Source organism: Coniophora puteana (assembly GCF_000271625.1).
Source record: "Coniophora puteana RWD-64-598 SS2 unplaced genomic scaffold CONPUscaffold_3, whole genome shotgun sequence".
NCBI classification, from domain to species: domain Eukaryota; kingdom Fungi; phylum Basidiomycota; class Agaricomycetes; order Boletales; family Coniophoraceae; genus Coniophora; species Coniophora puteana.
In genome coordinates this window covers 2,305,457-2,329,008 of record NW_006913055.1, presented here as the reverse complement: position 1 = coordinate 2,329,008, position 23,552 = coordinate 2,305,457, and the positions used below count along the sequence as shown (strand labels likewise).

The window sequence follows — 23,552 nt, the reverse complement described above, 5'->3', positions numbered from 1 at the left end:
GTACTCATCACGAACTTTGGTAAGCTTTACGATACGACGTGATATTTTACCAGAACCCTACTTTATCAACGTGCTCATGTCAAAATCTGCTGAGTATTCATCACAAACTTGACCTAGATACACGGTACGAAGAGTACTAGCCATTCTACTAAAGCCCTACTTCACCAAAGATGATGGATGTGATCCCGTCAATTTCACCACAGGACAGATGAAGTCATCTAACATTAAGAAATGTACTGCCCTGGCGATGAGAAAGGACTTTAAAAAAGGATAGAAGACTGGATAGACTCACTCGAGTGTGGAACTGATGTGATAGCTGTTTCGAGCCTATAAGAACACCATACAGAATTACTTAGTGTGAGCTCAACTCTCGCAAGGTACCAAGAAAAGTCTTACTGCCTGTCGTGCTATATCGTCGTGTCAATACCATTTTTCAGGTGGTCGAAAAGAGGGATGCTCACCCTATGAAAAGCTTCGCCTCTGCAGAACTGCGTACGCTGGCCTTCAACCGGCAGTGCTGGTCCATGTATCTTCTCTAAAGTGCTGCGCAACTCTACAGTACACCAGCAGTGCACGGTGAGCGAGCAATGAACCGCCAATGAGTAAAACATGAAACATACCGCACATTTCTCGGAACTGAAGACGGAGGACGGAAAAGGGGGAAAGGGGGGAGGGAGGGGGAGGGAAACAAGCGAGACGGAGTATCCTAGCACTATCTTTAACCGAGACCCAGCGCCCCAACATGTACCGGCGAGCTAGAAGCTTCCCCAATCGGGTGCTACCATCAGATCTTCTGCGTCCAATAATAAACATACCAGGTTTCGGTGCACCAGTACCTTCCTATGCGCGCCAGTGGAAGGCAGCTGCATGTTTGGTACCCAGATTGCCAAGATGAGGCGGTAGCCCGGTGCACCAGTGTTATGAAATCTGGTGCACCAACGTATGAGACTGATGGCTTCGGAAGTTCGGGAGACGCTGAGCCGGACGTATTGGGAAAGAACGTTAGGTGCACCAGCCCATACTAGATCACCGGTGCACCAGGGGTATGCATCATCAGACGGGTGCACCAGCAGAACGCGCTACTGGACGGGTGCACCGGCCTTCTCAAGAAGTGGGGTGCACCAGTTAATTAGGTGCACCAGTGCTAATCCAGGCCTGTGCACCACTACTCTGCATCAGACAGCGGCTCGGTGCACCTAACAGTCTGCTTAACTAATTTGGGTATTGCTGATCGTCTGGTGCACCTCTTATTCAGCGCTTGGCGAGCGGCACAATGTATTGGTGCACAGAACCACACTGTACGTGTTGGTGCATCAACTCTACAGTACAGTTGTGCAGGTTTGGTGCATTGAAACTGCACTAGGGCCTGGCTTACCCCCCGCATTCTGATGAATGGACCCAGTGGGTCCAAGGTTTCTTTCGTGTGAGTGTTTCTCGGTTGCTTCCTAATCGTGGCACATGATTAACTAATTCATCCATAGATTGCGTGGTATTGTAGCTTTCCCTTATTCCTATACATGCCTACCCCCGCATTTCGATGATTGGACCCAGTGGGTCTAAGATTTCTTTCTTGTGAGTCTTTCTCGGTTGCGTCCTAATTGTAACATTTGATCCACTAATCCATTCATAGGTTATGTGGACTTGTAGCTTTCCCTATAGATTTACATTCACGGTGTACCTACTCTCGTAATCCTTATTGTGCTAATGTTGATCCCCGATGTGCCCTATGACTACGAGTGCGTTGTGTAGGTTTCACTTTCACTCTCTTGCGAGCCGGTTCAGATTGAGAATCTGTATCGCTAGCACTACAATAGCTCGGGCCAACCTATTCAACTGTGAACGTCAAATAGGTGAGAGTTGACTGCGAGACGTACTTGACACTCGGTTTCTGAACCCTCTTCATCTTCATCCTCCAGCACATTCCGTACTCCAGCATATGGATTCCAACCATGCTGATGGCTGCCAGCGTCAAGACCCCATTGATCATTGCCAGCCAGCCCAGCATCATAAGTCTTTTGAAACATCCTGTCTTCGAGCTGGCCAAGGCATTCTCTGTCCACATCGGTTGGGTCAAGTTGTGAGCTATACAATGAGAGGTCTGTCCAGGCCATCCGGAATATCAAGCGGACTTGTTCCTTTTCTGGCAGCGAGGTGTTGAAACTGGGTGAGGAATGAAACTGCTGTCGCTTCTTGTGTGCAACAACAATAGTGTACGCGTGAGCAAGCGGTGCACATTCCAGCCAGCTTAGCACATGGATGCTCTCCTTACTAGACTGTGTAACATGACAGTAAAACCAGTTGGCAATTTGTGCCTGCTCAAGGGTAGTGAGATCACCAGTGTGAGGGATATTGTACTGCCCGAAGTTGTTCTTTGGTTTTCTGTATGAGCGAACGTACTCCATGACTGGGAAGTCATCAGGATTCACAGAGTCTGGTGACATCCAAAGTTGACAGAGCCTCTCAACATGAGGTAGTAGGATGCTTGCAATATCAGGTGGACACGGGTAGTCTTCAAAAGACGACACAATGTTCTTGCAATCCTCTTCCTCAGCTGCGTGAACAAATTGTCCAAGCTTGATCACAAATACTACGCATGAGGGCCTGCTAAATTACAGAATTTGCATGGATATTACTCACCCTGATCATCCTCCGAGTCTTCCAATCATGCCAGAGTGCATCTACAACATCCTGTTCAGGGATAGGCAGCTCATACTGCGGTGGTGAGCATCTCGTGGAGAATAAACACCTCCGCCACCACTTGACTTTCCATGCCACCGTTCCATCTCCAGAATACACACGTCTTAAAAGACGCACGGGGTAGTAGTATTTTCCATGACGGGCCAAGGCACCAATCCCAGGTCTATGTAAAATGCCAACGTTAGTATTTGTGGATCTAAGACTTTTTGTCTGCTGAATATAAGATACGCACTTTAACCGTTTAGCCAATGGAGTTGTGGGCAAATCCTTGAAATCTTTAGGCCGTCTTTTAAGATGCCGGTTGCTCCTGGGGCAGAAGCGTAGCATGATCAAGTTGGAACATCAAAGAAGAATAGTATAGGACTTACTTTCGGCTCGGTGCTGGTCTCTCAGTCCGTTTTTTAAGCACCCAGAAGTCACAATCATCACAGACAAACTTCTTGCATGAAGAAGCTCCAGAGGCCCGGCCATCTCGCTGACATGCAACATGTGAATAGTTTCCGCATTCATCACACTGAACAAAGTCATCATCGTGATCGACTGCATATCCATCCCCTTGAAGACCGCATTGACACTTGATGAGAAAGTCAGACATTGCACTTGATGTGGAGCCTTTGTCCTTGTCGTGGTCCAGGTTCATTTGAGTATCCGAGTCCTTGGGCTCAGCTAAGTGTTCTGCAGCCGGTTCATTGTCAGAGGGTCTGGCTGCAACCCAGTCTGGTGCAGTTGGGCACTCGGAAGTGGATGGTACAGCCTGAGGCTGACCTGTTGCAACCGGCAACTCAGAGATGGGGATTGTCAAATTGACATCTGAGACGAAAGAGCTGGATAAATAGAGAGGGAACTCTGGGTCTGGTTCTGGAGGTGCCAGTGCATCTGCCACAACCTGTGTCTGAACAATATTAGTATTAGAAGCTAAAGTCTGAGGTGCCCCAGAGTTGTCGGATTCCAGCAATGCAGGTGCCAGCGCCAAGTCTTGCTGAGCCTCTTCCTCATAGTCCACAAGTGATGTCTTCTGTGTCCAAAGACGCTTAGAACTGTCAAGCTGTTTAAATCCTTCTTTGCAAACCACTAGATATGGATGTGCACCAAAGGAGTCGGGTGAAGCTGCTATACTGTAGACTTGCTGTATATCTTTGAGTCGCTGAGCATAGAATTCTTGTTGGGCCATTAGGCCACCATGTAAGCGATAGACCAGTGCATTGGGAGAGTATCCAGGAGGTAAAATAGGGTTTGCACCAGCAAGAATAGACTGGCCTCTGACGGGCTCTACACGTTGCCGCTGACCACCATAATGCATACCATCATAGGTATAGATTGACTCCTTCAAACCACCAAGAGGAGAAGCAGAGTAACGTGCTATGAAGTGTTGATCCGTAGGAGAATAGAGGGCTAGTCCAACAAGCTCATAGAACAGCCCATGCGTTGAAGTGTCTTCACCTTTGGGGACAGGCATTTGCAATTTCTTTGGCACATCCCAAGAAAGCGGACGGTTGTGTGTTGGGTCATCAAATACATCTATAATGAGCATGACAGGCAAAGATAGAATAACAGTGGTTACTTCTCCTTGACCGTGGCAGTACTTAGCACCACTGGCCTCACGCCAGCAACCTGAGCCAATTTGATCATGTGGAGTGTAAGTGCGTGTAATAGCCTGGAACCAACGTTGAACACTGCCACCGTAGGTGGTATGATCTTGGCTAAAAAGCGACAGGCCAAAGTGAGTCTGTGGCTGCGATGATATTTGCATATGCGGATGAGTGGGCTTGTGCTGGGTTTTTTTCAAGGGTATGCCATTGCACGTGCGAATGCAGATCTTGAGGGTTTGAAAGTATGAGTGCGCCAAGAAATCATCGCTGTCGCCAGTGAAAAATCTGCTGTCTGTGACCAGTCTTGATAACCATGCCTAGATTACAGATTATAACAGCAGTTATACAGACTGCAGTGCAGATAATGAGACAAAACGTACAAAGACAGAGCCTTCGGCATCCAGCGAGCTAATGATACCAACTGTTTTGAGAAACGCTCTGAACATGTCACGTTGCTCTCCTAGTAATTTTGAGGTATCTCCTCCTAGAGCGGATGGATCATCAGTGATGACCATGTAACGGAGATCAACGATGCTGAAGAGTTTATAGAAATCAGCAGTTGTTAGGCAGTGGTTAAAGTGCTGCCTGTAGTCATCAAAATCACGCATAGCTGTCCAGAATAGCAGCTCCAGGGCTGTGTCAAGCCAGCAAGACAATTTTGTCCAAGGGCATCCTATATTCTCGCGGTCAGTTTGTTTGGACTCATGCTTCAGAAGTTCGGATTTCTTGAAAGGAGGACCATTGTTGCGTAGATGAACTGTTGGTCGACGCCCGGATTTGCTCCGACCAATTTCTTCTGTGCGTTGCTTCCATGGTATGCCGGGTTCATATTTGATAGGAGTCCCCGCTACTCTAAGCCTTAGCAACACAGCAGAAAATGAAGGAAAGATGTGCTCACCAAGAGCAGCCACGTAGAGACGAAAGAAGTATTGATGAAGTGCATAGAGACCATTGAGCCCCTCCATCAAGGCAAAGTTGTTGCTGATTGCCCTGTATATTTGTGCGTGCATGGCCTCAGACGCATTGGTGCTAAAGGGTATTGCCTCCCAGATGGGGGGCTTCATCTTGCGTTGACTTTCAAAGATCAGGGCAGCATGCTCAGGTCGTAACCACCAGTCAAGCCAAGACTTTGCTTTGGGAAAACGTTCACGAAGCTGAGAAACCATGGTCTGAAACTGGTGATGATCGTGAGTGTTCATCATCTCCCTGATGCACATATCAAAATAGCTCTTGGAATTCCGGTCAGAGTGGATGATGCCAGTACGCTTGAGCCGGGTGGTTCCAGCAATGAAGTGTTGGTGGCAACCTTTTAGGCACCTTTTTGCAGCATCACGCAGCTGGTCCTCTGTACAATCATCTATCTGGCGGTGCAGATTCCAAAAATCAACGAAGGCTTCTTCAAAGCCAATCCGTTCTGCATCGCTGAAGTCAACAACCTACAACAGAATAATTTAGCATATTAATGGCGGGATATAACTTAGAATGAAGGTACCCCTGCAAATAGGTCATCAGTCACTGGGATTTTTCGTTCAATGGCCTGGAGTGCTATGCTTTTGAACAAAGCCAGGAAGTGCTGTCGGTAATGTGCTGCTGTTGCGCCATTGAGGTATGCAAACTGGACTGGCACCCAGCGGGTGAGCTCTAAGGAATAAGTTGCCGTGATGAGGAGCAGGGCATTGTGGTCTGCAAAGTATTTGTGGGTTGCGTCGGTCACAAACCCATTGACTGGCTCATCTGTGATGTGGTCCTTGAGTAGTAAAGTTTTCATGAATTTACTCTGCATGGTCAACACTGTTACATTGCCAACTTGAGTTGATGTGACAAAGTTTGGGTGGCTACGGTCAAAGTGGGAAAAGTCGAAGATGAAGGTGTCACCTCCACGGGGTACGGATGCCTTGAGTTTCTGACGGTCTTTAGTGACACGGTCAATGTTGACATAAGCAGGTGAAATATCAGCAACTGAACGTCTGTCGCCACTGAGGGTGGCTATTCCGGCAATGAGCTTTGCTGGACCAGCTGCAGGATGATTCTCGCATATGTCAATGAACTGAGCTTCCTCCTTAACAGAGGCATGCAAGGGGCGAGGGCAAGAGTGATTGTGACCATGTATCCCATTCCGATAATGGTATCCCCCACTCCACGTCCATATTTCGGCTACGTTCTCGCAGGGCTCGTGGACAAGTGATGCACCACACCTGTGGCATGGCCTGCTGATCTGCACCCTGATACCAGATTTTCGTGTCTGTGGTCGGACTACAACATTGCAGCTGTCATTTTCACAAGTGATGATACCTTGACAGGAGCGCTTGCTACATTGACCTTTATCCCATCTCTTGGCTTGCGGGGGGCCGGATGGTACACCGTATGTAGATGTAGCCCAATGAACCATAAGCCCTCGAGTTTGTTTATGAAACTTTTTGGACACCTCAGCTTCGAATGCCCCATTGGGTTTGTAGTCCCAATCGTCAGCAGACTCGAAAACTATAGTCTGGTAGCCAGTGGAGTTCATGCCATCCGAGGAGTTGGATGTATCTGTGTCGGAGTCATCTTTGTGGGCCAACCTATAGGCTTTGGTTATAGAAAGAGCTGGCTGCGTTGGGACAGTCTTGGTGCGATGTTCAAGCTTGGAAGTCTTGATATCTGAGGGCTTGCTGTTGTTCTGGACTACTACAACAGCCTTTTAGTTTACAGTCTCAAAAGTGTTGCAAAACAGCTGTCGCACCTTTCACTGAATTTTTATTCTGCTGGGCTTTTTGCAATACTGGTTTGCGAGACCAGGCCGTGTCACGTAGTGAAAGTTTACCAGAATAATGTCCATGATGGGAGCTTGGAGGTGCCGAAGCAGCGCGGCCAACACTTGTCTTTGCAGCTGAGCTGGCGGCAGCTTCCTTTGGTTCTGGTTTTAGAGCGGAGGGGCTTGTGGTTGGCACCTGCTTTACAAGCGGGTTGAACAGAGGATGTATGGTATTGGTTGATGTAGGAGGTAATGTCGGTGCATAGTTGGTGGTATAGCCCTGTGGGGGAAACGGGTAAATAGAAGGGATAGAAGTAGGCTGTGTAGTCAAATGTGTGGGGTATGCAAGGGGGAACTGATACGGTGAAAATCCTTGGTATGCTGAAGGGACAGGAGGCAGCGGCAGAGGGTAATGTGGATGTAAAAGGTGCATTGGATATGCACCCGGTACAGAATAAGGTAAGGGTGCAGGTGGTGGAACGTTAAATGGTGAAGGTGGTGTTGTAGAGGACGATTGCTCCAGGTGCCCATATGCCAGTGTATACGCATAAACTCTCCCTGATTGAACAGTTGTGTCAGTACTTGAAGTCGATTGCGACCACCATATTGCCATTACTGTGGGCATCGAGAATGGGCACCAGTGGGTTTGATGCTACGTTTGAAGCTGGTGCACCAGCACCGCTACTGGCCCCTGGGCTGCTGGTAGATTGGTTGATCCCAGCCTGGGACGGTTGGTTTTGTGTGGTCGGCTTCATGAAGTGCGAGTAAAGTAGATGCTATAGAGAGACATAAGTCAATTGTTTATCGAGTTTAAGGAACTGCCAAAACTCACTCACCTCCAATGCCTGTGTTAGAAAGCAGGTGATGGGGAAGGTTAACAGTCAAAGGCTGCGCTGGCAAATTGAAAGTTACTCTAGATGCGTAACTTTGATGTTGACACTTATCCATGCGCGTTGCTCTGACACTGACAATCACAGTGATCATATTTCATATTGCAGCCTTCAACGCGGCTGGTTGATAAGTGCTGAAATCACCCAAGAATCCAATACGAAGGGCCTCTTGGCCATCATATGCATCATCGAGCAGCGGAGAGGTAATGAGATCAGTGTTTGTGTGGCTTGCATGGACGGAATTCCGAGTAACAGGGCTTGAGCGTCTCGAAAAAACGAGCTGAGGATCAGTATAATTAGGAAAAGGGGCACATTAGAAAGCGGACAAATGAAATTGTAGGCTTGCCGTGCAAAGCCGTTTACTTTGGAAACCCGTGAAACTCAGCCCGGGGAAGATAAACCACATTGCGGAGAACGGCACAACTTCGGCACAGACAGCAGTGCAACGCAGCGTAGTGCAGATGTGCAGAAAGTGCAGTGCAGTGTGGTGCAGTGTGGTGCAGGAGTGGTGCAGGAGTGCAGAGAGTGCAGTGCAGCAGAATGCAGGCTTGCAGCGAAGTGCAATGATACGGTGAAGATTGCACAGCGGAACTACTGGAAGACATTTTAAACTCATAAGACAGACACGGGTATGGGAGTTGGAGTGGTTGACGAGATGCGTTGTTATTGATAAGGCAGATATACACCGCCGGAGATTGCAGTCTACACTTGATAACTGAGGTCATTGACCGACACACCACCGGTCGTGGATAGTCTGGAAGCAAGAGTCAGCAGGATCATGGTTGGCGATGCCAATAGTATCCAACATACTGAGCATACCTCAACGTCGACGCTCGCGTGGTTTAGCTGCTCGGCTGGAGTATGAAAGACAGCATGAACTCTGTGTCAAGGAATAACGGGCATGAAACTCACAGCGTCACAGTATTGCAACCCTCCAGCATCCCATACACTCCTTCAGTGAACCTTCTGGAGTGGCATTCGTGCAGTATGAATAGGCTGTTTTGAGCTGGGGTGTAGACAGGATATCGCGCTTGTGGGACAGAGGTCAGGACCGTCCCTATAACTTGGTGTCAAGAGTGTGGTCACGAAGAGCATAAGACAAGACAGACTGCTGACCAGTTCTAACGTCTTGCTTGGTCCACAAGATCCTGCCACCCTGCACGGTCGAGTAGACTCCGAGCATGGGGGAGCACACTGTGTAACCCTTGATATTCATACTTGGTCGCAGTAGCCATGTTGAGGTTCTAGCTGGTGTTGCCGTGCCTTTGAAAGGGGTTCTGGAGCCATGCGCGGGTCAATGATGGGTCCAACTTTATACATGATGGTTGGCGAGACTGAAAGGGGGATTAGTAGAGGTGGAATCGAGAGATATGTGGGCAGGGAGATATGACGAGACTAGTAAGGCGGTAGGAGAGAGGAGAGGTAAGTTGAGAGATATGTGTGCAGGAAGGCACGTGAGCCTGCAGGCCCTGCGCACTAGACGCGGCAAAATCCTGTGGCCCCCGGCATCTCGACCCCCTGTCCCTCGAAATATCTGGTCCTTGGTCCGGACTTACCCCGCCCGCCGACCATAAGAACACAGTCCTCGAGGTTTCTTCAGCTCTCCATTCGCATACACTACGACCGTCAACACTATGGGACAGAACACCCCCGCTCAGAAGATCGGAGACGTCAACTCGCTCACTGTCACGGACAACCGCACCGGCAAGCAGTACACCGTCCCGTACGTCATACTTGCTACTCGTCCGAGTTCTTCTTTAGACGTGACCTTACAAAACTTTTGCTTGGATGCAGGATCTCGCGAAATAGCATCCCCGCGACCGCGTTCAAGGCTATCAAGGCACCGAAGGGTCCCAAGGACCGCGATGAAGACGAGACGGAGAAGGGTCTGCGCATCTCGGACAAAGGCTTCTTGAACACCGCTGTCATTGAGAGCAGGATCACCTATATTGACGGAGATGCTGGAGGTGCGCTCTACTCCTGCATGGTCCGACGCCAGACGCACTGACTTACTGGTCTTGTACTCAGTTCTGCGCTACAGGTGAATTATTTCCTCGGGTCGGAGCCTGTGGCCTTGAACTGACAGCATACCAGAGGGTACCCAATCGAACAGCTCGCCGAGCAGTCCAATTTCCTTGAGTCGGCGTATCTTCTGATTTATGGCTCACTCCCATCCAAGACCCAATACTCGACATTCGAGAACGAGGTCCTGCTCCACGGCGTCATGCACGCTGACGCTGCTGGTTTCTTCCGTGCCTTCCGGTGTGTTTACATTTTGTAGCTAACACTCCATTGCAGCAGTTGTCTGACATCGTGGTTCAACCTCTCAGCTATGACGCCCACCCCATGGCAATGCTCACCAGCGCGTACGCCTACCTCGGCTCGTACTACCGCGAAGCCAACCCCTCACTCGAGGGTCAGGCGCTGTACACGAAGGGCGCCAAGGGCGACGAGGCGGCGCTGAGGAATATGGACAAGCAGATCTACAGGATCATCGGGAAAGCTACGACTCTTGCTGCGTAAGCTCACTCGCTCATTCCTCGCCAATTACACTTGTTGAACGAGTTCACTGCTTTACAGGATGGCCTACCGTGTCCGCCAAGGTCGAGAGTTTGTTACGCCTCCCACTGGGCTCAGCTACGCCGCCTCGTGAGCATCGTCCCTCTTATCTCTCCTGGGTGGCTTGACTGACGCCGTTTTCATCAGTTTCCTCTACCAGCTCGACCACCTCTCTCCATCTGACGCCAACTACCGGCCGCACCCTGTCCTCGAACGCGCTCTTGATATCCTGTTCATTCTGCATGCGGACCACGAGATGAACGCGTCAAGTACGACGGTGCTCCAGACAGGCAGCTCCCTGGTGGACCCGTACAGCGCGGTAGCGTAAGCGTTTTTCGTTCTCTTTTCCGATGTAACTCTCATGAACTTTTGCAGAGCTGGATGTGCTTCTCTCTAGTAGGTTCTATATTGTTAGACAGAAACCTTAACTAAATAATCGCCTCAATGCTTTCAGCGGACCATTGCACGGTAATGTAATTTCCTCGTTCATATGCCACGTCCTCTCATTCCAGTTTCAGGAGGCGCCAATGAGGCTGTCATTCGCATGTTGATTTCCATCGGCAGGTACGCACAGCATCGCCTCTCAGACTTTGTTTGCGTTTCTGAGCAGCCTTCAGCCCAGACAACGTGCCCGCGTTCCTTGCGGCCGTCAAGAAGCGCGAGAAGGTGCTCTCTGGCTTCGGACACCGGTGAGTACATAGCTCTCTCCGACGTTCATACGTTCTTATATAGTTACCAGCGTGTACAAGACAGTAAGCACGCACCCGTCTCAGCAGTAACTGTCTCTGAACCTTGAAAAACAGTCCGATCCCCGCTCGTTCATTATACGCAAAGTTGCCGATGAGGTATTCGCAGTGTAAGAACGTTGACCTTTTATGAACGAAAGTGTGCTTGACTCCATGCATAGGACCGGCAAGGATGAACTGCTGGACACCGCGATGGCCTTGCACGACGCTGCCATCAAGGACGAGTACTTCGTGTCGCGGAAACTGGCACCGAACGTCGACTTCTGGAGGTAATGTTTCAACCACGACTATCCAACACCGTGTTGATAAACTATCCCTTACAGCGGCCTCATCTACCGTGCCATGGGTATGTCATCTCACGACGTATGAGACACGAGGATTTCCTAATTACCCGCCAATAGGCTTCCCTCTCGACTTCTTCCCCGTCCTCTTCGTTGTTCCACGTGTCGTCGGCTGGCTCGCTCATTGGCGGCAGGTGAGCTAATTTCCCTCCTCGAGTTCTTCCGCGAGGTCTCCACATGCTGACCCTGGCGAACGCAGATGATGCTCAGCCCAGACGGCGTCAAGATCTGGCGCCCGAGACAGGTAAGCCGTTCATAAAGGACGCGACGCAACCTTCGTGCTGATCGCTTGCAACACCTCGACTTCGCCGCGCCGCGTTTCTGCTGCTAGATCTACGTTGGCGCCGAAAAACGCGACTATGTGCCCGTGGATGCTCGGGAGCCGGTCGACGGGCCGATGATGAGCCCCAGCGTTGTGCCTCATTCCGGGTATGTTTGACCTTTGTCCTCGCTGATGCACGTGTCAGGACGCATGCTCACTGGCGTGGCTCGTGTTTCAGGGTGACGAAGCGGCGAAACATCTCCGAGATCAAGAGCAAACTATAGGTTCTTTCGACGACATGTTCCTTGGCGTGCTGCTGGACGCACTCGTCTTCCGGTCTTTGGGCGCGTCCGTCGACCAATCCCCGAGCGCGTTCTCGAGTCCTATTTATAGCTCTGCATCAATGCACTTTGCTCCACCACGCTTATTTATAGTCCCACTTTGAGAAGTTGAGAAGATGAAAGTGCTTACGCCTCGTAGCAAGACGACGCGTTGTCGCACAGAAATTCTGTAATTTCATTTACTTGAGACGCGTCTTCGGGCGTGCACAATGTAATGCTGCTCACTGCAATGACAATAGCCAAGCCAAGGTACATGATGAATTTTCCATTGTCATCAAGATCAGAAGAGAAGGGCGAAAAAGCCTCGGACCCACTTGAGAGTCTAGTTCCCCACAGGGCCCACACCGCTATGGACCATTATCATCGCAACTCGCGTGCTGTAGAGTAACCGATAGTTGGATATCTGGATGGTTGTCAGGGTGAAAATCTCTGAGTCTTCCTCATTGTAGGTCTCTGAAAAGAGACTTGTTTTCACTTAGCGGTTGTGCACGTTTCGTACGAGTGGCAGCGTCTCTTGCAGGGCTCAACCCGTTCATCTCTAAACAGAAGTTACTTGTCTGAAAACGCACATGGCGGACATGAAGAACCGTGACAGGCGTGTCATCAAACATAAGAGAATCGAGGAGGGCACGGTCGGGGCCTGAATTGATTGATTGTGATGCGGGACCGTTTGGTTTTGGGTATGTGAATGGACGCATAAGGACGCGGCATGGTCGCTTCCGGTATTATTTATCTCTCTTTCTCCGTCCCAACGTCAACCCTCCCCCACCCTTGCAGGCTCGCCTCCCAAGCGTCCGCCGCCGCCGTATATAACCCTCGCTCCCTCACCACCGCACACCGCAGCACTTGCGCTATGTTCGCCACTCTTTTCCAGGTTACCCTCTTTTGCGCGATCGCTCTCCAGGGTGTGCTCGCCGACTTCACCATTGACACCCCACAGTTCACCCAGGTGTGTAATTGTGTTGCGACGTCATGCGGGGTTTTCTCCCGCTTTTCTACACAGAATACTAAATGAATACCGTTGCACACCTGTTTCCTTGTAGTGTGAGGCGGCCAACATCACCTGGACCCAATCCCAGGGCCCCTACGACCTCATCATTACCCCGGCGGAGGACCCTTGTGGTGATGCAGTGTGAGTACAAGTATGATTCATGAATGCACCTCGACGGCTCATATTGATGGATGCGTGCGCAGAGTCGACCTCGGCGAGATCAACGGACTTTCTACGTCTTACACGGTCAACCTCGCTGCTGGAACCCAGGTCGTCCTCTCTCTCCAGGACTCCCAGGGCGAGGAGGCTTGGAGCGGTACCGTGAGTTTGCATCCACCCTATCCTTGATTTTCCACCCATTAACGTTGTGTCCCATTTCAGATTACTGTTGATGGTAGCGACAACACCTCCTGCCTGAACTCCACGTCCCCCACCGTTTCTACCGGTGGTACCACGTACGTTACCTTGCATTCGGCTCACCAGCCATGTCCTCACCGCCTCCGTATCTAGCATGAGCGCCGGCGCAGCTAGCAGCACCCCCTTCGCACCCGCTGGCGCAGCCAACGCGGGCACCAACCCCAACTCGTCCGGTGCCATGTCCACCCGTCCTCTTGGCGCTCTCTCGGCCATTGGCGCCGTCGCCGTCGCCGCCGCTGCCTTCGTCCTCTAAACATCCACGCCGACCGACACGACCAGCTCGACAGTCCGTTCCGCGTAGTACATATACCCCGCTGGCGGTCCCCCTTGTTTATATAGGGTGAAGCCGTGCGAAACCCTTGTTTATACTCAGTGTTCAGCTGATACCACCGTACCAACTGTCTACAACCTTTACCGCGCCCGGGGGCTGGTAGTTGTTATTTCTTATTTATCATGATCACTGTCTGTCTGTCTGTTGCAACTGTGCAGGTCAATGTTGTTTGTCTGCTGATCTTGATTTGTTCAGCAGCATTAGTTGTGTCGATTAGGTGTTTGTGTTCTAGAAGTCAATTTAACCTTTTACGATTTGCGAGCGAGATTGTAGACGAGGATAAGCAAATTGTCTGAACATCTCAGACGATCTTGGTGAATTCGGGTTCTCTTATGAGAGTTGTAACGCTGCAAACTGAACGTTGACTTGATTGCCGATCAGTTGGTAGGGCGTAAAGTGCCTAGTTATTGTGACTAGACTGATAATGACGGTGACGCCTCGCGATGCTGAAAGGTCTTCCCCGCATGCACTACACGACAATGAATTGTGGAGAGTGGTCAGTTGCCATTGTTCCAAGGTAGTAGTCAAGGACAACGGTTTTGTGGAGCTTCTCCCACCCCTTTCGTAACCGCGACGCGTCGCGATCTCCAAGGCTGCACCTTACTGTCAATCGTCCACACTGGCATAGCTCAACGATATCATCGTTCCTACCTCCTCAGCCTCAGTTCTTGATGATGATAATCACAGTCAATACTGGTCCTGCCGCTGATGTGACCCACGCAAGGACGATATTTTCGGGCCAAAGCACACAGCTTCTGAGACGGGGTATCCCACGTCCCGGCGTCTCCTCCCTTGGGCCGAATAATAACATCGATTCTCCCTCCTTGTCGGGTGACAACGTCCCTTGTTTTCCCAGACCCGTTTTATTTGCGGTAATCTATGTAGTCAGGTGGGCGTGAGCCTGTCCAAAGTTTTCGATTCGAAAACCCAGGGCGACCGTGGCGCCCATATATAACCGTTGCCCCCGCCGACTCCGCAGCTCCCCTCCACTGAGCGTCGCCTGCGCGTGCGCACTCACCAGCTCTGATCGTCAACCCGCCTTCTAGCTGTAGAGTAGACCACTGCGAGCCAGTGCAGCACGCTAATAGATGGCTCTTTGGCTCGTTCCTTTTGTCGGCCTCGCGCTGTGGTCGTTCTGTCGTTTCTGCTGCAGAGCCTTCTTCCTCCGGCTCCGTCTCCCCCCTTCTCCTCCGCTGGTCGAGGTGCTCAAGTTTCTCGCTGGGTACGATAAACGGGAAGCGCATCTTACTTACACCTCTTGGGGTCAGCGATGTGGTATGTGTTTCCCTCTTTGCTATGTGACTGGTTAAACGTGCTGACACTTGGCGCCGTCATGTAGGCCAATTGTTTTCTTTCGCCCTACCTGATCGGAGAGTGGTTGTTGTGAATTCTGAGGACGCTGCACGCGCTCTTTTGGATCCGCACTCAAGGAAGACCTCCGAGAGGTCTAGTCTTGCTCAGGGGTGAGTGGGCTCGTCGAATTCATGATTATACATGTCTCATTATTCTCTCAAACCATAGGTCTACCTCTGTGCAAGTTGGTTTGTCACTCTTCAACGACAATACTTTTAAAGTTCACTCATGAACATCCTGCAGATGATGCACGGGACATCCAACGCAAGCTCATCAATGATGAATTCAACGACAGTGCCGTGACGACCTACCGGCCCATGATCCTCCGCAAGGTCAAGCAGCTCGTTCTGAACCTGCTTGATTCTCCGGAGCACTATCACGAGCACGGTCACACGTACGTCCCTATGTCTAATCCCTCCAAGTAATAAAGGAACCGAATGCATGTTGCTCAGGATGGCATCCTCTGTGCTCATGTCGGCACTGTATGGCTACGACATTGCAGGTCCCGATGATCCCTTGGTGCGAATCATGGAGCAGAGCGCCGCCCAAGCTCAGGCTATGCCTGGCAAGACGGCAGGATCTTCACTTATGCTTTCGTCTCTTCCTTTCCGTAAGCACGCTCCCTTTCACTACATATTGAACGGCTCTGATCGTACCTTTTTCATGCAGTTCAGCGACTCAAGCATTGGTTCGTTCAAATTTTGTCCGATGACGAGGAGCCCGTTAAATCCTTCGATGCCATGGATGCCCCTCTGCGTTTCGTGAAGCAGCGCATGGTACGCCATCCTCCTAGTAATCCAGATGGAGTTCATGGATATTGATTGTCTAATAGGAAAAGGGATTTTACCCCCGGTCCTTGGTCTCAGAATCTTTGACGAAGGTCGATAAGAATGGCTATGGTGACCAGATCATCAAAGAAGCCGCCGCATCGGCGTTTGCAAGTGAGTCTCATTCGTTCGCACCAAGCAACTTAATATTGACTTTATTCAAGCGGCTACTGGTACAGTGCGTTCATTACAAGCATTGTCAGCGTCGTCCTTTCCTGACGCTTTCGTAGATTACAGCTGCATACCGCACATTCCTGCTGGCCATGACCCTATCCCCGGAGTCTCAAAAACGTGCTATGAGCGAGATCGACGCGTTCATGAACAGCACGGATAAACTGCCCACGATCGAAGAACGGGAATCGCTACCATACGTCAGCGCTATCTTGCGGGAAACGCTGCGGTGGCATCCTACGCGTCCTCTCGGTAAGCTCAGAGTTATTAGCAATGGAACAAGCTGCTGACAGCTCGTGTAGGAACGCCTCAGGTCGCCACCGAGGACAACGTGTACGGCGATATCCTCGTGCCAAAAGGATCGACCATAATTCCTAACCACTGGTTCGTCTATCCTTCCTTCCTCAATCATACGATAGACGGTCGTCTAACACAACACTGTATTTAGGGCAATGTCCCGCGACACCGAAGTCTACCCCAACCCAGAGCACTTCCAGCCCGAGCGCTTCCTCAACTCCGTCGGCGAGCTCTCCGATGCGAATGAGGACGACTCGCCGCTCGCGTTCGGCTGGGGCGAGCGGTCCTGCCCGGGGCGGCACCTCGCCGGCGAGGTGCTGTGGACCGCGATCGCAATGACGCTCGCCAACTTTGCCGTGGGTCAGCGGTCGGTTGTCGGCTTTGAGCCGCACTGGACCAAGGGACCGATTTCGTGCGTGTTTCTGTTTTGTCGTTGGTTGTTTGATGGACATCTTCAGCTAATGCAAAGTGCCTTTACAAAAAAAATCTAGATCTCCTCTCCCATTCCCTTGTGCAATCATTCCCCGAGCAGATCCGGACGATATCCGGCAGGAGATGTACAGCGAAGATTAATGATACGATTGACACGGGACGTCAAGCTTTGAAGCTTGAAGAGCAGTGTTTTTTTTCTCGATTGATTTGGGACCCTTGTACTTTTTTTCTTTCTTAACCTGTTGCAGGGCAACTTTGAGCATGACGGACGTGCATACATAGTTTTACGAGCAGGACTTATACATTTACCTTCATCAGACGTTGACGTCGCTGGAAATAATCATCTTTGCAGTTCAATCTCGTTTTCCTCTTGGTGCATCACACGTTCGATATTTCAGCGACCGAAGTACTGATGTATACATAAATACCAATCTTTGCGAACGGAAGCAAAGTGACATCGACCATCGGACGTCGGCTTCTGCATGCTATGTAGTCCGCTACCCCGCCGGCGGCAAGTACTTACCGTAACTTCAAGGAAGATCTTGCCCCGTACCATTACCACGACCGCATCAACCGCATAGATGAATATGTCCACTGATAACTGGCACACCGTGTAAGGAGCCCAACTGCTCTGCTCTGCACCCCGCTCGGACACGCAACCTCACTGACGAACAGGACCGTGCGGATCCCGTTCGCCGCGCCCAAGCACGCCTCAATCGCGAAGCAGGTCATCGAGGTCGACAGCGAGCTGCAGCCGCATGCCGTGAAGCGGACGCTGGCTGTGGAAGGGCAGGATCTCGTCGTGTGCGTGCTGTCTATCATGCAGCTCAGGTTCTGTGATGAATCCGATCTAACAAAGTGTAACACCACAACAGGACATTTGAAACGCTGACTGTGCGGCTGGCAAGGCTCACCGTCAACGGTTTCCTAGAGAACATCGATCTCGTCATTCGTACGATAGGAGAATTCGGGGAGCACGCAGAGAAATCGAGAGCGAATGTTGCATCATAGCCAGAATATCCCCCCTACTAGGATCGACATCACACAAAACGTCCAAGAGGGATCTACGTTAACATTTAACGTGTGGACCATTGTACATGTACATTTATTCGTTGCAATGTCACAATATCAATAATTCATCAATATGACTTCTCCTCTCCCCAGCAATTGTGGTGTTTTCGCTTGTCAGTTCGTCGCATCGGCCCAAGATTTATGCTGCGCCCTCTGCCTTTTTCTTGTTCTTCTTCGACTCCTTGACGGGCTTCGCGAGCAGCTCCTTGAGCTCCTCGTCTTCAAGCTCCTTCTCCGTGCGGACGAGCTCGGGCTTGTACCATATTGGCGGGTGCGTGAGCATGAGCGGGCCGCTAGGCAGGAGGGCAATGGTGAAGTGGAAGGCGGCCACGAATGCGTTGGCGGGCGCATACACAGTGTCGTACGGCTTGATCAGGCCGTGCTGCACGGCCTCTTGCAGGCCCAGACGCGCGCGCTTCTCGTCCTCGAGCACGCGCACGGTGAACGGGAAGGCGCCGGCTTTCTTCTGCACCTCGGAGAAGACGGCACGCGAGTTTTTCATCTTGAGCTGGTAGGTTACGGCACCCTCTTTCTGGTAGACTGACGTCCGCTGGTCCTCAACGCGAGACTAGATGGGGCGGTCGTTATAAGCACAACGAACGGAATTCAAGAGTTGATATCTCACCTTTCCGTCCTCGTGCGTCGAGATGAGAACGTCAATACCGTACACCTCGTCCTCCGCAAACGTAACCGTCTCCGTGTCCGATCGCTGTTGCGTCGAGGGGTTCTGGATAATACGCTTCTTGCCATCGATCACGTTCTGCGTCTGCTGACACGACAGCATACCTGCACATATACACGCATCAGCCCCTATCTCACCCTGGCTCTCGGTTAGATCAAGAACACACCCTCTATAGGCTTGCAATCGAACGCCTTCGCGACCTTGTCGATCGCATCGGTGACCGCCCAGTTCTTGTTGCCGACTTTGATGAGGCGCATCGCTGCCTCGGCGGCGGTCCATGCAGCCTTGAGCGCGTTTGCACGTGGCCCGGTGATGGGGTCCGCGACAGAGGCGCCAACGACGATGGTCTCGGCCGCGATGGACGCGAAGCCGTCGATGTGTGCGCCAGTGTGGATCTTGACGACGTCGCCCTTGGCGAGCGTCTGCGATGACAGGGGATCCGATCTGCACACACGCTCAATCTTTAGTCCATGGTCGTGTGTCTGATGAGGAGGGAGAGGGCGGATAGAACACGCACGCGAGAGGCGAGAAATGCGACACGCAGTTGTTCACAGAAACGCAGGTGGGGAACGCGGAGCCTAGTCAGAGGAAAGAGAGTGGGCAACGCGAAGATCAGAGCACGGTAGCAGACGCGCGCACCCTTCTGGACCTTGACACCCTTGACGGCCTTGTTGAACACGCCCGCGGTCGCCTCCTCGATGAGCTTGTCACCCTCGACACAGATGTCGAGGACCTTCGCGCCCTCGACCGCGAGCTCGATCAACTTCTTCATGACATCGTTCGTGATGTCTCCAGCGGTCTACATCAAAAGGAGAAAACAACGACAAAAAGGGCGCATCAGCATTTTCATGATCGCGTGGCCACAACACAAAGCCGATCAGAGGCGCAGCAAGGGTAGCAGAATATATGAAAAGGCGGAATGGAAGATGGTGATGGGGTGAAAGGGGGTGAAGAAGAAAAAGCGACACAAAAATGCCAGCGCGACCAGACCACTCAGGAGCTTCATCTACACGACTCAAAACGTCGATCTCACCTTGTACTTGGTCAGATCAGCCTCGCTGATGAGTCTCTGCTTCTCAGCAGGCTTAGCGGCGTCCTTGTTCTCTTCGGACATATCTTTTTATCTCGTAAAAGCGGATGGAAAAGGGGGATGAGCGGGCAAGTGAGGTAGGTAGGGGTCAGCAGGAGATGAGCTCAGAGGGTATGTGCGGACGGCGTCGAGTCTACCTGATTAGGCAGATCCCCGGCTCCGAAGCATTATCGATTCTGCGTGCGTCAAGCGTGCGTCATACCGAGAGCCGCCCGCGCCCCGGCGCCGACTTGTTATGGATCCACATCCACAAAGTCCACACGACCATAAACCCGCCCATCGCAATGCGGGGCGGCGGGCCCCACCGACACGCGACCGACGCTTCAACGAGTGGATCGGGCACAGGGTATAATTCAAATGCATCATATACATATGGAATAACAGTGCAGATGACGTTACGTTAACAATAATGTAGGATAGATACTAGTACAAATGGTGCTATGTACGTACGCAGGTACGATATGATATGTGTATGCTTTAAGGTATTTTCCAGTCACATGTGTAAGATGAGAGTTCGTAATGAGAAAGACAAAGGAGAAAAAAGAGTGCCCGCGAGCCGGTGATCACGACGTTCGTATGATGCCTTCGGGGCTACCGCCAGAATACGCCGCAAGAGGAGTCGGTATTCCAGGAAACCATCGAAGTCAACAATCCGATCCAGAGGAAGAGAGGTATAAATGAGATGTAGAGTACAATTTGCGAAAATGAGTGGGTATCGTCCATTCTTGCAGTCCAGATGGGTATTGATATTGTGCGGGAGACGGTGGCGCGTAGCGGGTGCTGTAGCAAGCTCTTGAGCGGCCCAATCGAACCTAGCTCTACCAGTCAGGCATGACAGCAGGCGCAGGCGCAAGGTCCATGCCCTTGAAACAGACGAAGCCGCGAATGTTGCGGAAGTACTGGGGATGCCCGTCGGGCAGGTGGTCCGGGAGCTTGTCGCGCCATAAGACGCTCTGCAGTGGCGGCTCAAACCTGGGCACGGATACAGCCCAGGGCTCGCCCCAGTCGAACTGCTGATGCATGTGCCCGCGTATGCCGGCGCGGTCGACCATGTCGCTATGAAGAGAAAAAGAAGAGGGACGTTAGCATAGGTTCAGCAGCGCGCACATTCTTTTAAAATTGTGAAAAATGCGGAAAGCACGCGTTAAGCAATCAGAAACTAGGAGATTGCGAAAGAGAAAACGGTAAGATGAAAGATGAAGAGTAATTTTTTAAAAATGAGGAGAAAAACACCCACTTCTCCCAATTCGCCCAATCATTATCAAACATCTCCCTCAAATCGCTCCCGAGAATCCGGAAATCCTCATAGGTCGTGAACTTGTCCTCGCCCCTTAGATTACGCCAGTACTTGCTCCCAGCGCCCCCCTTGTTGTACTGATACTGCGGCTGCGCAATCGGCGGCGGCACATCCCCGTGCTTGAACAACCGCTCGTACGCACCAAAGAGCCGCTCCCGGCACGCGCCCACCATCTGCATCGTCCGCCGGAGATGTGCCGCCGCGGCCGCCGCATCTTCAACGCTCCCGCCCTGCTTGAGCGGCGACTCCAGATCGAACTCCTCTCCATCCGCATCGTGCGGGCTCACCGTCTCCGAGCTCAGCGTCGACGCGCGGCTGTGGCTGTTGCTGCTCGCCAGCGACATCAACGACGGCTGGCGGTTCAGCAGCGACAGCATGTGCGAGTACATCGCCGGGTTGAGCTCGCTTGAGCCTGCGCTGCTCCGCGCGGAGCTCGGCGCCGAGTGGTCGTCCGCGAGCGGCGGCATCGGCGGTACGGGCGGCGCCTTGATCGAGTTGGGCGGGAGAAAGACCTGGTAGGGCGGTGTGCCCGAGACGGAGCTGAACACGCTCGCGAGCCGGCCGGGTAGGTGGTCGAGCACGTTAGGTTCGAGGTAGTTGTCCCGCAGCATCGTAGCCCACGCCATCGCCAGGCGCGCGTGGTCGCGCAGGTCCTCGGTCGAGTGCGCCGCGTGATTGCTCGGGAGGGAGAGGGAGGATGCTTGTGGGAAGCAGACGTCCAGGTTGCCGCTTTCTGAGTGAGAAGGCCGGAATGTCGACGTGCGCTCATTATGCGAGTACGGAGAATGGGATATGTTGGAAGCAACTGATCCATAGCTGCTTCCGGATAGGCGATTTACCGCACTCGTAGACTGCATGCGGTGGATCGATGGTCTGGGGCTGCTGGGGCGGCGACCAACGTCGCCTGTCGACTGCATGCGGTGAAGCGATGGCCTGGGGCTGGTTCCAGTTAAGCGATTGACGTCACCCATGGAGGATGGCATACGGGGAATCGATGGTCCGCCAGAGGATTGAACCGGTGGAGAGGTAAATGCCGGGGCCGAGTGGTTTGGGAAAATTAAATCCTCTTCAATCACCTGCAGATGCGAGAAGGCAGAAGCGTTAGAGTTCACGCTAAGTTGATCACAGATAGTGACTTACCTCAAGCACGCCGCCAGGCGTGAGGACTCGTGCAATCTCCTGTGAATAGTCGGAATAATTTCGTAGTCAGCCATGTGTAACAATGCAAGAAAAGTGCACGCCGCACGGCAATACAAAGTACGAACCTCCAATACGTCGTTCCACTGCACATGGGGAACAAAGGATGCGCGATCAGGTGCTGATTTAAGTGACGGTGATACGGTCGGCAAGAGGTAAAACTAACCTCATCATGCGGGATATGAAGTCCCATGCGTGATAGTCGAACGAGGTCGAACTTCCCATCAGAGAAGGGAAGGGGCTCGAGGCTAAAGTGACAGAGAGAATGGTTATCGGATCAGCGATATGCATCAGGAAACAGGAAAGGAAAAGGACTCACAGGTCTCCTTGGACCCATTTAAGCCGCTTGGGCAAGTTGTCGTTCTTCCCTGCACCAAACCTCGCGAGGCGTTTGTTTGGTGTAGGGTCGTTAACGTCGAATGCGACGACGTTACTCCCCTACAAAAGCCAGACGTCTCATTAGTATATATCTTCCACTGGCGTTGGTTCGCTAAACTTGTGCTTACCTGCCACATCTTGGCGGCGCAGATTGCCCACTGTCCCCTTCCACATCCGATATCGAGGATCGAATTAGGAGGACCATCGAACTTGTGTAAGGTGAGCGTCCTCCAGTTGTTGGTCATTAGCATCTGATCCCAGACATCACTGTAAGGTAGATGATCAACAAGGCGAGGATCATGCACGAGGGCGCAAAGGTGATACTGACTTTGAGATCATATCCTTGGTGTACCTCAGGGGGGCGACCACCTGGCCGGCGGGCCGTTCCCGCCGGCGATGTTTCTTGTTATGAGCTACCCTGAGCTCTGCCTCGACGTCACGCTCGACAAGCGTGCTGACGGCAGACATGAAGGACGAAGTCCTCGCGCGTCTGCGCGCGTGGTGAGGGGCGGACGCAATACTGGGCAGGTTGCTATAGGTCTACAGAGTCCAAGGGGGGTTGCTAGTAGCAGCGAGTTAATTAGTAGGGGCAGGGCTGAGATGTGAATGTACGTACGATCTGAGACGGGGATGAGTGAGAATGACAACAAGGGTATATGAGGGGACTGGAGAAGTGATCGACAGCGAGGGAGAAGCCAGACGGGGGAATATAAGGAATGGGCCAAAGGTCGTAATTTAATAGAAGGAGAGAAGGGAAAGGTGGTGTCGTAAAATTTCGGGGCATGGATGCTGACGATGATGGCCGTCTCATCTCCAAACTCCGGGGGCAACGCAAGGGTCGCGGTTCACGAGGAACGCG

The 23,552-nt window shown here is 51.8% G+C and overlaps 6 protein-coding genes across 6 annotated transcripts; 3 read left to right on the top strand and 3 right to left on the bottom strand.

Moving 5' to 3' along the window:
- Positions 1–288: 288 nt before the first annotated feature.
- On the bottom strand, positions 289–9,246 carry CONPUDRAFT_142660 (uncharacterized protein; the record flags this gene model as incomplete). The annotated part of the gene is made up of 21 exons (XM_007767867.1): positions 9,027–9,246; positions 8,823–8,967; positions 8,648–8,664; positions 8,274–8,501; positions 7,947–7,984; positions 7,857–7,865; positions 7,637–7,796; positions 7,009–7,578; positions 5,779–6,953; positions 5,185–5,722; positions 4,667–5,133; positions 3,066–4,603; positions 2,930–3,004; positions 2,638–2,860; positions 1,875–2,573; positions 1,526–1,594; positions 1,376–1,445; positions 816–1,021; positions 621–636; positions 462–553; positions 289–327 (listed from the first exon to the last, which is right to left on the bottom strand). The coding sequence occupies exons 1-21, from the start codon at positions 9,124–9,126 to the stop codon at positions 289–291; spliced, it is 6,474 nt and encodes a 2,157-aa protein (XP_007766057.1). The 5' UTR covers positions 9,127–9,246.
- Positions 9,247–9,464: 218 nt separating this feature from the next.
- CONPUDRAFT_120102 (uncharacterized protein) lies at positions 9,465–12,399 on the top strand. Its single transcript, XM_007767866.1, has 19 exons — positions 9,465–9,633; positions 9,705–9,877; positions 9,939–9,951; positions 10,005–10,172; positions 10,241–10,429; positions 10,491–10,559; positions 10,617–10,793; positions 10,845–10,865; positions 10,924–10,937; positions 10,988–11,033; positions 11,087–11,158; positions 11,209–11,221; positions 11,273–11,325; positions 11,377–11,484; positions 11,539–11,561; positions 11,617–11,690; positions 11,756–11,800; positions 11,888–11,985; positions 12,057–12,399. Exons 1-19 carry the CDS (start codon positions 9,545–9,547, stop codon positions 12,100–12,102), a joined length of 1,491 nt encoding a protein of 496 aa, XP_007766056.1. The 5' UTR covers positions 9,465–9,544; the 3' UTR covers positions 12,103–12,399.
- A 512-nt stretch (positions 12,400–12,911) lies between these two features.
- Positions 12,912–14,161, top strand: CONPUDRAFT_135816 (uncharacterized protein). The gene is made up of 5 exons (XM_007767865.1): positions 12,912–13,108; positions 13,203–13,291; positions 13,354–13,471; positions 13,532–13,605; positions 13,661–14,161. Exons 1-5 carry the CDS (start codon positions 13,013–13,015, stop codon positions 13,818–13,820), a joined length of 537 nt encoding a protein of 178 aa, XP_007766055.1. The 5' UTR covers positions 12,912–13,012; the 3' UTR covers positions 13,821–14,161.
- A 727-nt stretch (positions 14,162–14,888) lies between these two features.
- On the top strand, positions 14,889–17,440 carry CONPUDRAFT_80716 (cytochrome P450). The gene is made up of 12 exons (XM_007767320.1): positions 14,889–15,173; positions 15,238–15,361; positions 15,420–15,439; positions 15,495–15,645; positions 15,704–15,861; positions 15,921–16,027; positions 16,084–16,192; positions 16,243–16,256; positions 16,309–16,501; positions 16,552–16,633; positions 16,698–16,958; positions 17,038–17,440. Exons 1-12 carry the CDS (start codon positions 14,987–14,989, stop codon positions 17,117–17,119), a joined length of 1,488 nt encoding a protein of 495 aa, XP_007765510.1. The 5' UTR covers positions 14,889–14,986; the 3' UTR covers positions 17,120–17,440.
- An 88-nt stretch (positions 17,441–17,528) lies between these two features.
- Positions 17,529–19,896, bottom strand: CONPUDRAFT_80715 (proliferation-associated protein 1). The gene is made up of 8 exons (XM_007767319.1): positions 19,765–19,896; positions 19,371–19,530; positions 19,249–19,309; positions 18,898–19,175; positions 18,675–18,835; positions 17,854–18,617; positions 17,654–17,782; positions 17,529–17,591 (listed from the first exon to the last, which is right to left on the bottom strand). Exons 1-6 carry the CDS (start codon positions 19,843–19,845, stop codon positions 18,189–18,191), a joined length of 1,170 nt encoding a protein of 389 aa, XP_007765509.1. The 5' UTR covers positions 19,846–19,896; the 3' UTR covers positions 17,529–17,591; positions 17,654–17,782; positions 17,854–18,188.
- Positions 19,897–20,204: 308 nt separating this feature from the next.
- On the bottom strand, positions 20,205–23,392 carry CONPUDRAFT_142657 (uncharacterized protein). The gene is made up of 9 exons (XM_007767864.1): positions 23,310–23,392; positions 23,022–23,255; positions 22,822–22,960; positions 22,635–22,753; positions 22,482–22,563; positions 22,384–22,401; positions 22,259–22,297; positions 21,059–22,194; positions 20,205–20,877 (listed from the first exon to the last, which is right to left on the bottom strand). The coding sequence occupies exons 2-9, from the start codon at positions 23,159–23,161 to the stop codon at positions 20,640–20,642; spliced, it is 1,911 nt and encodes a 636-aa protein (XP_007766054.1). The 5' UTR covers positions 23,162–23,255; positions 23,310–23,392; the 3' UTR covers positions 20,205–20,639.
- Positions 23,393–23,552: the final 160 nt, after the last annotated feature.